Source organism: Tupaia chinensis, unplaced genomic scaffold (genome assembly GCF_000334495.1).
Source record: "Tupaia chinensis unplaced genomic scaffold, TupChi_1.0 Scaffold000473_1, whole genome shotgun sequence".
In the NCBI taxonomy this organism is placed as follows: domain Eukaryota; kingdom Metazoa; phylum Chordata; class Mammalia; order Scandentia; family Tupaiidae; genus Tupaia; species Tupaia belangeri.
This window is the reverse complement of record NW_006159982.1, coordinates 4419836-4431341: the sequence shown is the minus strand read 5'-3', so window position 1 is coordinate 4431341 and position 11506 is coordinate 4419836. Positions and strand designations below refer to the sequence as shown.

Here is an 11506-nt window from a genome sequence, read left to right as displayed (position 1 = left end):
CTTTCACTTTTTTTTTATTATTTTCAAATTCTTTTTTTATCTTCTCATAGTTTTACTTATGGAGGTCTTTTTAACTTCTTTGGTTAGATTTATCCTTAAGTATCTTATACTTTTTGTGGCTATAATAAATGTAATTAATTTTTTTAGTTCTATATCAAATCTGAGTCTGCCTGTTATTCGTATATAGAAATGCTATCAACTTCTGTATATTGATTTTATATCCTGTAACTTTACTGTATTCATGTATTACTTCCAGTAATTTGTCCATGGAGACCGTTGGGTCTTCTATGTATACAATCATGTCATCTGCAAATAAAGAGAGTTTCACCTCTTCGCTTCCTTTTCGAATGCCCTTTATTTTTTCCTCTTTTCTGATTGTGTTGGCGAGGACTTCCAGTACTATATTAAAAAGGAGTGGAGACAGTGGCATCCTTGTCTTGTTCCTGTGTTTAGTGGGAAAGCTTTCAGCTTTTTTCCCTTGAGGATGATGTTCGCTATGGGTTTTTTATAGATAGCTTTTATTGTGTTGAGAAATGACCCTTCTATGCCAATTTTGCTGAGAGTCTTGATCATGAAGGGATGTTGTATCTTATCAAGTGCTTTTTCTGCATCAATTGATATGACCGTATGGTTTTTATCTTTCTTCCTATTAATACGGTGTATTACTTTTATCTATATTAACTGTCCTTTATTTAAAGTTCTAAACTCTATTTTTCAGTTCTCTGATATGAAGAAACTTTCCAATAACACACGTACATAGCAGAGGAAATCCCATAGTTACACTGTGAAAAGTGACATAACAACATATCCTACTTTAAAAATCTAGTTACTGGGACCAGCAGTTAGCATAATGGCTATGTCGCTGGACTCCCATGTAGTTGACCGCTGATCGAGTCCCGGACCTTGTGGCTTAAAACTCACACCGGGCATGTGTGCCTGCGTGCTCAAGATCCCAAGAGGAGAATGGAGGAGAAAGGATTGCGGGATGGCCATCCCCCCTGGGGGGTGATTTCTCGCTTTCTGTCTTTCTGTCTCTGTCTTGTCTGGTGAGCGCAAGCACCCTATGATAAAAACCTCTCCAAAAAAAAAAAATCTAGTTACTTATACTAGTTACTAAAATCTACTGGTTGTCTAAATCAGCATAATATTAAGCACAATACAAATTAGAGATAGCTCAGCTTCTTCTATGCCATTAATTACCCATTTTTTTCCTTTTCCTTTTTTTCTTTTTTTTTACCTACCACTACTGTGTGGTCAGAAGTTACATAAAATGGACATCATATTCCTTATTCTTAAAAATCTCTTCTTTAAATAGGTTATCACTAACAAGACACAGCTGGAGTTACTGCAAGCATTGAGTGAAGACTGAGGGGCTAATAAAAAGAAATGATTCACGCCTCATTTATGTTCACTTATGTTTTACATTAATAGAAACCAATAATAGGAACCAGTTACCATAAAAGTCATGGACCGTAAATAACACAAATGGCAAATAAGTATCATCTAGTACTTTTCACAGCTGGACAGGAGGATTGCTATATTTGAAAGTAGTTAATGGATTTTTATTAGAACTTTACTTTTAAAGATACAGTAACATGATTCCAAGTCCACTATTAAGTAATCAAATCTTTTTTGTTGTTGTTGTTTTTATAGGTTATTATTCTCTACCTTTGACAAATTCTATGATTTAAAAATATTAATAGAGACAGCCAATGGTGTGGCAGTTAAGGTGGCAAGATCTCACATGGATGACTACGTGGTTCAAGTCCTGGAACCATGGCTTGAAAAACACATTGAAAATACATTTACATATGTGTGTGTGTGTGAGTGTGTGTGTGTGTGTGTGTGTGTGTGTGTTACCATACATAAAATGGTATGGAGAAGGGAAGTCATGTAAGAAATAAAAATGGTTGTATTGAGAAAATGTAGTACTGGAGATGAAAAGAGGATACAAACAACTGTACAAGACACCATTATCATCAAAGTATAGCAAAAGCAAAATAGGAGAGCAAACAAGAAAATATGGTGAAATACCTATAAAATAGTATTAAATGGGAGCTGGGAGGTGGTACAGGGAATAAAGGCGCTGGACTCCCACATGACTGACCACAGTTTGAATCCCGGACTTGGCGGCTTGCTTTTGCCCTTTCCCTTTCTCTCTTTCTCTGTCTGGGCAAATTAAAGAATAATAAATTAAATTAATAATTCTTTTAAAATATAGTATTAAATGTTTAATATTGTGACTATTGTTCAGGATGATAGCTAGGTTTGGGTGAACCCCAGGGCTGTTTCCAGCTCAAAAATATTTGCATACTCTTGTTTAGTTCATACCATGTAATTTCATGTTTCCTAAAAATTCACATGCATAATGACTATGAATTACACGTAGCACCAATAGCTCGGTAAATACAGCATGCAATATGGATTAATACAATTCAAACACACAATGTTATATCTGCTACCTTAACAAACATTGAGCACTTAGTACATGCAATACATTGAATACTTTATATGCGTGCAATGGAAATGCTACTGTTATTATTTTCTTTATAAAATAATTCACAAATTTAATTTCTCACTCTATTGATGCTATGTAATACATTACTTTCACTTATAGAAATATACAATAATGTGCATAATTCAAAATTGTAAACATTCAGTAATCACGTGACTGATTGTACAGTTTGAATCCTGAACCAGGGGCTTCGGGAACACACTGGGTGTGTGCGTGTGTGTACCCAGAATCCCAAGTGGAGAATGGAGGAGGAGGATTTGTGGCATGGTCATCCTCCTTGCCCAGGAGTGCTTCCTTACTTTCTCTCTTTCTGTCTCTCACTCTTTCTCTCTCTTTCACTCTAGCCAATGTAAGAGTCCTACGGTAAAATTAAAAGAAAATTCAGTTATCATAATATAAAATTAATTTTATCTTTTTATGTAAAATGATGTTAAGTGTTTCACTAAAATATTAGCATAACTATTATTTAAGAAGGAATAATAAAATAATTCTTCAAAGATATGACCCCAATCAAATTGAAATTTTTCCACGATCTGTCTTCTGTCCCTTTGTTCAACTCCACACTGCTTGTCCCTCCATTTCAGAAAAAGGAATGATTATGATGATCTTTCTTCTTTTTTTTTAAGAATTATTTTACTTAACTTCATTTATTTATTTATTTTAATTTGACCAGAGATGGACAGAGAGAGAGAGAGAGAAAGTGAGAAAGCAAGCCACCAGGGCTGGGACTCAAACCATGGTCAGCTACATAGAAGTCCAGCACCCTTAACCACCATGCCACCTGTTGGCCCTGTCATTTTCTACTTCTTATTAGGATGAGTAAATTAATTTAAAGGTAGTTAAGAATAAGAATACTATTATAAATAAAATTTGATAGGAAATAAATCAGGGATGAGGACAAAGAGAAATTAGTCTGAAGGGTAAGTGACTTTATAGATTTTTTTCTATTTTTAAAAGAATTATTTATTCATTCATTTATTTTAATTTGATTAGAGAGAGACACACAAAGAGAGAGTAAGTGAGAAAGCAAGCCATCAGGTCCAGGATTTGAACCATGGTCAGCTATGTGGGAGTATTCAATGCCTTAACCACCATGCCACCTACTGGCCTCAAGATTTTTCTATTATTTCTACAGTTCCTCCTATAATACAGTATAAACCATTAGTTAACATTTTTAATGATCAACTATTAGTTTTGAAAGAGCTAAAACAATACAAGTCAAAGAAATTAAGGATACAAGTATAGAGAATCGAAACAAAACATATCACAAATAACTACAATAAAGCAAAAAAAAATTTTTTTAGGTTTTTGCCTAGATACATGTGCTCTCCAGAGAGAGAGAGAGATACAGAGACAGTGAGAGAGAAAGTGAGAAATCATCCCCCAAGGAGTGACCACAATAAAATCCCCTCTCCTCCATTCTGGGATCATGGGCGATATGCACATGCACCCAGCATAAGTTTTGAGCCACTGTGTCCAGGACATGAACCACAGTTGTCCATGTGGGAGTCCAGCAACATCCTGCTACACCATCTGCTGATCCCAAAGTGGGAAACTTTTTAATGGCAAAGAATGCTGGACTGTCTCATTACAAGGCTGATTGAATGATCAATGTTATGGAAGGTATGAAAGCCCCCAATGTTACATGTCTTCTAGCATATGATACCCTTGTGTAATTTCTCACTCTTAAGTGGATAATGAATTTACTCATTTATAACAAATGGAATATAGCAGAAGCGATAGGATGTTACTTCTGGTATTGTTCTTAAAAGTCTGTGGCTTTAGGAGTGATAACTTTATCTTATTCTCCCTAGGATCTTTCATTCTGGGGGAAGCCAGCTGCCATGTTGTAAGGCACCTCTGTGGAGAAGCCAATGTGAGAAGAGGCTAAGACATGACAATAACCAACCATTGAGTGAGGGAACCAACTATTGATAAGAGGATCTCATTGTTTTCCTATTCATACACTCTAGTAGAGCCTTCCCATGGGATCAGAGCCCTGGTTAACATCTTGACTCTAATTTTATGAGAGAATTTGAATCAGAGAAAACTGACTGTATTAACAATATACAGAAATAACAACTGTATATTGGTTTAAGCCACTAGGTTTTGGAGTAATTTATCATACAGCAATAGATATACAGGAGTTAGCTTATGTAGGGAGAAAATGGCCAGGAGTTCTGGGAGTCTAACTGTATAAGCCAAATCTAACTCAATTCCACACTGACACTCTGTAATGGCAGCTTCTTTCTGCAGTTTAAATATTGATGGAGATGATAGACTGTTGTTCTTTGTGACTTTTAAGACAGTGACAATCATCACCCACTCCATTCTACTTTTTAGCTTCAGGAAATTATATGCCAATCCTGCCTTATTACAATTCCCTTAGAGAGAAGAGAGAATAATCCTGGTCTTTGCTATGAATCTTGCATTGTTTGCGGCCATTTCTAACTCTTGAACATACACTTTTTAAAATATTCAAATTCAAATTATGTTTAAAATGGTACATATTATATAGATCATCTAAATTTTAGGTAACAATCCATATTTTAACTTCACAGTCAATATAACAATATTTGATATACCTAAGAAGCATTTGCTTACTTCACTGGCAAATATCTGAAAGCAATTTATACATGTTATTTAAAATTACATGTTGTTAAACATTTTTTTAAAAAAAGGCTCCTCTCATCACAAAGACAAAATGAAAAAAATTTTTTTAAAAAAATATAGTAAGTCACTATCAACAGAGTAAAAAAAAGCAACCTATAAAATGGGAGAAAATATTTACAAATTATATATACCTCATAAGGTATTAATATCCAGCATACAGAAATAACTTAAAATTCAACAATGAAACAACATAATTCAAAAAAAGGCAAGGAACTGGAATAGACATTTCACCAAGGAACATATATGAATGGACAAAAAGCCTATAAAAAGATGCTCAACATCACTAACCATTAGGGAAATGCAAATCAAAACTCCCTCACACTAAGTAGAATGGCTATTATATTTTAAACAAACAAAGAAACAACAGAAAGTATAAGTGTTGGTGGAAAATTGGAATCCTTATTCACTATTTATGGGAAAGGAACATGGGAAATTGTATAGTCCCTATGGGAAACAGTATAACAGTTCCTCAAAAACTTTTAAAAAATAGAATTATCATACACTCTGGCAATTCTGTTTAAGAGTACGTATGCAAAAGAAATAAAAGCAGAGCCTCAAAGTGGTATTTGTACATTCATGTTTGCAGCAGCATTATTCACAATAATGTGGAATATAATATTCACAATAATGAGGAAGTCACCAATGATGGTTGGATGGATAAGTAAATGTGGTATGTACAACAATGGGATAATATTTGGCCTTTAAAAAGAAGGAAATTCTGACATATGTTACAATATGGATACATCTTAAGGACATTATAAGTGAAATAAGCTATATAAGGGCATGGGAAAAGGAGAATGAAGAGTTCTTTACTGGATAGAGTTTCAGTTTTGCAACACGGAAAATAAGTCTTGAGATGAATGGTGATAATAGTTACACAGTATGAATACATATAATACCGCTGAACTGTACACTTAAAAATGCTTACGCTTGTAAAATTCACGTTATGTGTATTTTATCACAATATTAAAATTGGAAAAAAATAGAAGGAATAAAATTAAAGACAGAATTCTTATAGGACAAAGTAATACCTGGCATTGTTTCCTAGTAATAGGTGGCAGAATTTCACAATGAGGAAAAGAACGGGCTCTTGTACACTCTAGCCAGTTGGTAAGGCTTTCAGAGTTCTGCTTTACTTCAGCACTTCGGTGTATTAAAGGCTTTGCCTTCCGTAACCGCAACTCCCACGGATCAGGCTCTTTTCTAAATGGTGAATTGTATATGCCCGGAATCTAAAGAAGAAGAAAGCAACTTTTATTTTTATCTTTAATTTTAATGTAAAATAAAAGAAAAATAAAGTTATATCATAGAATTTTTCATATAGTTACAGAACATTTTAACAGAAATTCTGGCTTTTAACCAGAGATGGACTTTGGATTCATGTAAGGAGATTTTACAAAATACACTATTTCATTTCTACTCAAGACCAACAATCTCAGCATCTTTCAAGACTGAACACTAAACACATTATGAAGTACTGATCTTTAGTTTCTATTTCCCACAAGGTATTTTTATATAATTGTTCCTAAGAAAAACAATAACACAAATACTTTAAGTCATCTATTTTGTATTCTGACCATAACTATGTATATTTAACCAAATCCTTTGGGTTTTTGGGAAGTCATGACTCATTTTTGTATAGAAAAGTATATCATGACTTGACCAACAACCTAATGTAAGTCATATGATCACTTACAAGAAGTCAAACAGACTATACTCAACAAATAATTTATTATTTAAATTATTATTCATTATAACTCTGATGACAACTACTTTAGAGATCTGTACTTTAATAATCAAATGAGTATCACATATAAGCTCTATTAAGTATTACTAAAATAACATCCTGTATTTAATAAGTAGTATTCCTGTGGTTAGGAGCTATACTTGAGAGTCACATTACTCTTGCAGTTCTGTCATTGACTTTATCATGCACTGTATCAAAATAGTTATGACGTACTTAGCATGGAGCCTGACGCACAAAAAAGGTTCAATAGATATATTTATGACAAATGTTAAATTCAAGTTTAGCAGACCATTTTCTGGAAATCTAATGTTGTTTGAGTATACAAATAGTATAGGACCATATTTTGATGGTGTTTGATGTATGGTTCCACAGAAGCACATATCAAAATATTTACATACATATATGTGTGTATATATACATATAAAACATACAACTGCATATTCATAAGAAAAAGTTACATTGTAAAGACAATATGATTTGTTTCACTTTTCTGTGCATACACTGGACTATGTAAGAACATATCCATTAAATTAATCTGTTCTGGGACCAGCAGTTAGCATAATGGCTATGTCGCTGGACTCCCATGTAGTCGACCGTGGTTCGAGTCCCGGACCCGCTGGCTTAAACTCACGCAGGGCGCGTGTGCATGCGTGCCCAAGATCTCAAGAGGAGAATGGAGGAGAAGGGATTGTGGCGTGGCCAATCCCCCTGGGGGGTGATTTCTCACTTTCTTTCTCTCTGTCTTTCTCTGTCTGTCTGGTGAGTGCACACACCCTATAGCAAAAACCTCTCAAAAAAAAGAAAAAAATTAATCTGTTCTAAGAACATGCTTTTCTCTTATCATATACATAAATATTCCTATTTGTTATATTTACCTCATGGCATCAGCAGTTAGAAAATATTAACTAGAATATCTGTGTTTAATTTTTTTTTTAATTTATATTTACAGGGGTCAGCAGGTAGCATGGGGATTAAGGCATAGCTGACTGCAGTTCGATCCTGGACCTGGTGGCTTACTTTTTCACTTTCCCCTCTGTTTATCTCTCTCTCTGTTCACTGAGTGCATATACCCTATAGCAAACTTAATAATAATATGAAGGACAAAAAAACTGACTTAAATAAATAATTATTAAAAATTATACTATAAGCATAATTCATTATTAAGTATCAACCTCTATCAAATACTTTCTCAGGTTGAATTCAGTGTCCTATACTAAAGGCTTAATAGCCTAGAGTTGTCTACCACAACACCTATCATATAATTTCATAGATATCTTTGTGTGCATCAGTCTTCCACATGCAACCAATGCAAGTACAAGGACTGTTTCAGGTACTGCTGCAATGTCAGGGCCTAGCAGAATACTAGGCACACAGTAAATGTTCAATAAATGAATGCAAAATGCTCACCTAGAATAACAATGCACAGTTCAAAAGGTCCACGAAAACCTTTATTTTAATCTTGTCTTCCAAAGGCAAACATACTATTTTAGTACAAACTTTGAGGTTTATTTCAAAATCTTATTGACTACTTTCAAATAACTCATAGATTATACCTTTTTCCTTTCTTAACACGTCACTTTCGATTTGCTTTTAAACACACTGTGATCTAGAAGTAAGTTATCACAGAACTATTTGACTCCGCCCCAGCTCAGCTTTGACTGTTCTACAATTGAGAACTAAATTTTATTGGATATAAAAGGTTAATGTAAATATATCAACATATTTTCAAAAGTATTTTAAAACTGGCTCTTCTTTCAAATGTATTCCTTATTACAATTGATACAAGAAAAATTATGTGCTGAAAACATTAAAGACAGTTATATAAGCCATTTTGAATGTCATGTTAACATTCTCTTGCTGTAACAGTAAATATATACAAAGTAGCTACCTGGATAGTTTAAATAAATATCAATACACGATAATATGTACGCATATTCACAATAGCTTTCAGTGAATAGTAATTTTTTAGTGGATCATAATTTTTAATATGATTTTTAGGGTGAATTTCTAAGTTGGAAATGTATCAACTATAATGGAGAAAAATAATAAATGTTATGCAATGTTTAAAGACGATTCTTACACAAAATATGACTAAATCTATATAATCTGTGAAAGAGATTTAAGAGAATATCATTCTGATGAGTAATGACCTAATCAACTGATGTCTGTTAGTTTATTACCAAAATTTCTACAACCTTACAGATTAAAACAGTAAAATACCATTTTAGCTAGATTATAATTTATCATTTAAAAATACCTATCTACCTGAATAACTGCCACCAGCTATTAACTTTGCCCCATTAGGAATCTTCTTTGATCTTCCACATTTGCATGCACGTGTATACATAGCCTAGATGGGAAATGCAAATAGATCGGTAGACATGATAGCTTTCTTAAATTATATTTTGCAACCTATATGGAGACCTCCTCATGTGTATTCTCTTTGCAATTTAAATCAAATATAGATAGAAAATATATTTTAATTGAATTTCAAATGTATCATTTAAAGTCTTCAAGGTGTCGGTATTTTAGCAATTAATTTAATACATTTGCTAACTTAGGTCAATAAAAACAGTTCAGTGCTCTCTCAAACCCTACAGCAAGATAACATTCTATTTATTTATATTAATAGAGTAGTATTCATTTACTTATTATTTCTTTAAGTAAATAAAACAACCGTGACTTACTATTGTCTTGACTGTCATATTTCAAAATTTGTATCAATAACAATTTATTGTTGATTTTTAAAAATATTACTATGAGTCACAAAAGATAGAGTTAACCCTGAGGGACTATGACATATTTTTTAGTTTTCACATTTTTCACAACTTAGAAGGGCTACTGCCAAGCTAGCTTTTGGGACTTCATTTTCAGCAATAATTTTTTAGAGTGACCAACACTATGGGGAAATCTGTGCTAACTGTTAAAAAAAAAAAAGAGAGAGAGAGAGAAGCCTACAACTGAGTTATTTGCAGTACTGTCATGCTAACATTCAACTCAATAAGACCCAAGAAATCTCAGGAGAGGACTCTGCTAATAGCTTCTAACTGACCTCCTTGCATCGGCCCGGCTGCTGACTGGTGGCCCAGTGGTGAATACGGCAAATGAGGTGTGAAAGCACTGATTTTTTAAAGGCTATGATTCTGACTCGTCAAAAGGGGGAAAAAAAGGCAATGAGTTATATAATAGATATATATTTTTCTTGAATTCCCCCCTTCAGACCTTCCATCATGGGAACTTAAGCATGACCCAGAATATTAATTATGTCGGGTTGAGCAACGAGCAAATGTACCATTTGTTACCCAGTCACCCTTAGCATTACATTAATATTTTGAACCATTCCACATTCCTAATAATCTATCGGTTGGGTCTTTTCTTCTCAGTTTTCATTCTTATACTTAAGCATTGTATAACAAAGTATTTTAAAAGTGCAATTGATTTGAAAACATATGAATACCCCTGTTATATTTGGACCATCTACTGTTTTATTTCATAAAGACTATTTTTTTTTATGACCACTTTCCACTCATACACTGACCTTTATTTTGTAAGTGCCAGGGGGGAAGCTATAGTCTAATTTTTTTTTCTTCTCTCTGTTATTGACATTTACTTTTAAGAGAAAGTTTCTGTAAAATAGGAAGGATATGAAACAGAAATGTGTGCACCTTACAATTCCCCAGTCACAATTACTAATGATTCAGTATATTTTAGCATATGGGAAATAATAAGTTCCCATGATTTCAAAAGTAACTGCTTATTCAAGAGATGAAGAACAATTAAGTAAACGGGGTAGCTGGGAGAATTCAAGTTTTACTTTTGCAAATGACAATTACACAACAAACAGGAGCCACTGATTGCCACAAAATTTAAAACTATTTTCTTGCTTCTTGATTTAAAATGTGTGAACACACTGAGAGAAACGGTTTTAAAAGGAGGCCTGTCTAAAATGCATTTGGTTTCTACATTTTAATCAAATATACTTTCAAAAAGCAAGACACTAAGCTAGTACCAAGGAGGAATGAAGATCTCTAATAACTAGAAAAGTAAAAGTGGACCAGAGAACTGTGAATGAAATATTTGCTAGGGTAGGGACTGCTGAATCAACACTGACCAATGCACTTCATCATAATTATCAGGACATACTAGTGCCAGGGGATTTATAAAAATCCCACTCAGCAAATAATTGCCCTGCTGTTAGGAGATAGTCAGAGTGTTAACACACTGTCACAGTCCAGCGTTTAGTAAAGATATTCTACATTCAATTACTCTTGCTGAGAACTAAAAGGAAACATGGTCATTTCTCAACTACAGCAGTTATGCTTCTACATGCATTTCAGACAATAGTCATGTAACCCTCAGATATAGTACCCCACAAGGAAGAAGAATTTTATGGAAACATTAGAATTCACAAAGAATACATTCAGTATAGAATTTATCTATATAAAGCAAGATTTTTTTTAAATCTATTACAAATGGCAGATGCTTTTTGTCTTTTTTCTTTCTGTTTAGTTAAGAAAATGATTTTTTAAATATTTTAGGTCAGATTACAGAATAATATGAAGTAAAATATA

General features: G+C 33.4%; 1 protein-coding gene across 3 annotated transcripts in view; it reads right to left on the bottom strand.

The window, feature by feature from the left end:
* SPATA17 (spermatogenesis associated 17) overlaps positions 1-11506 on the bottom strand; it is a 263127-nt gene that overhangs the window by 122154 nt on the left and 129467 nt on the right. For all 3 annotated transcript variants that reach the window (XR_335619.2, XM_006155850.1, XM_006155849.2), the window contains exon 7: positions 6220-6420. Coding sequence is in view for 2 of the 3 variants with exons in the window: in XM_006155850.1 (XP_006155912.1) it covers positions 6220-6420 (201 nt within the window). In the remaining variant the exon portion in view is untranslated. The remainder of the gene's footprint in view (positions 1-6219; positions 6421-11506) is intronic.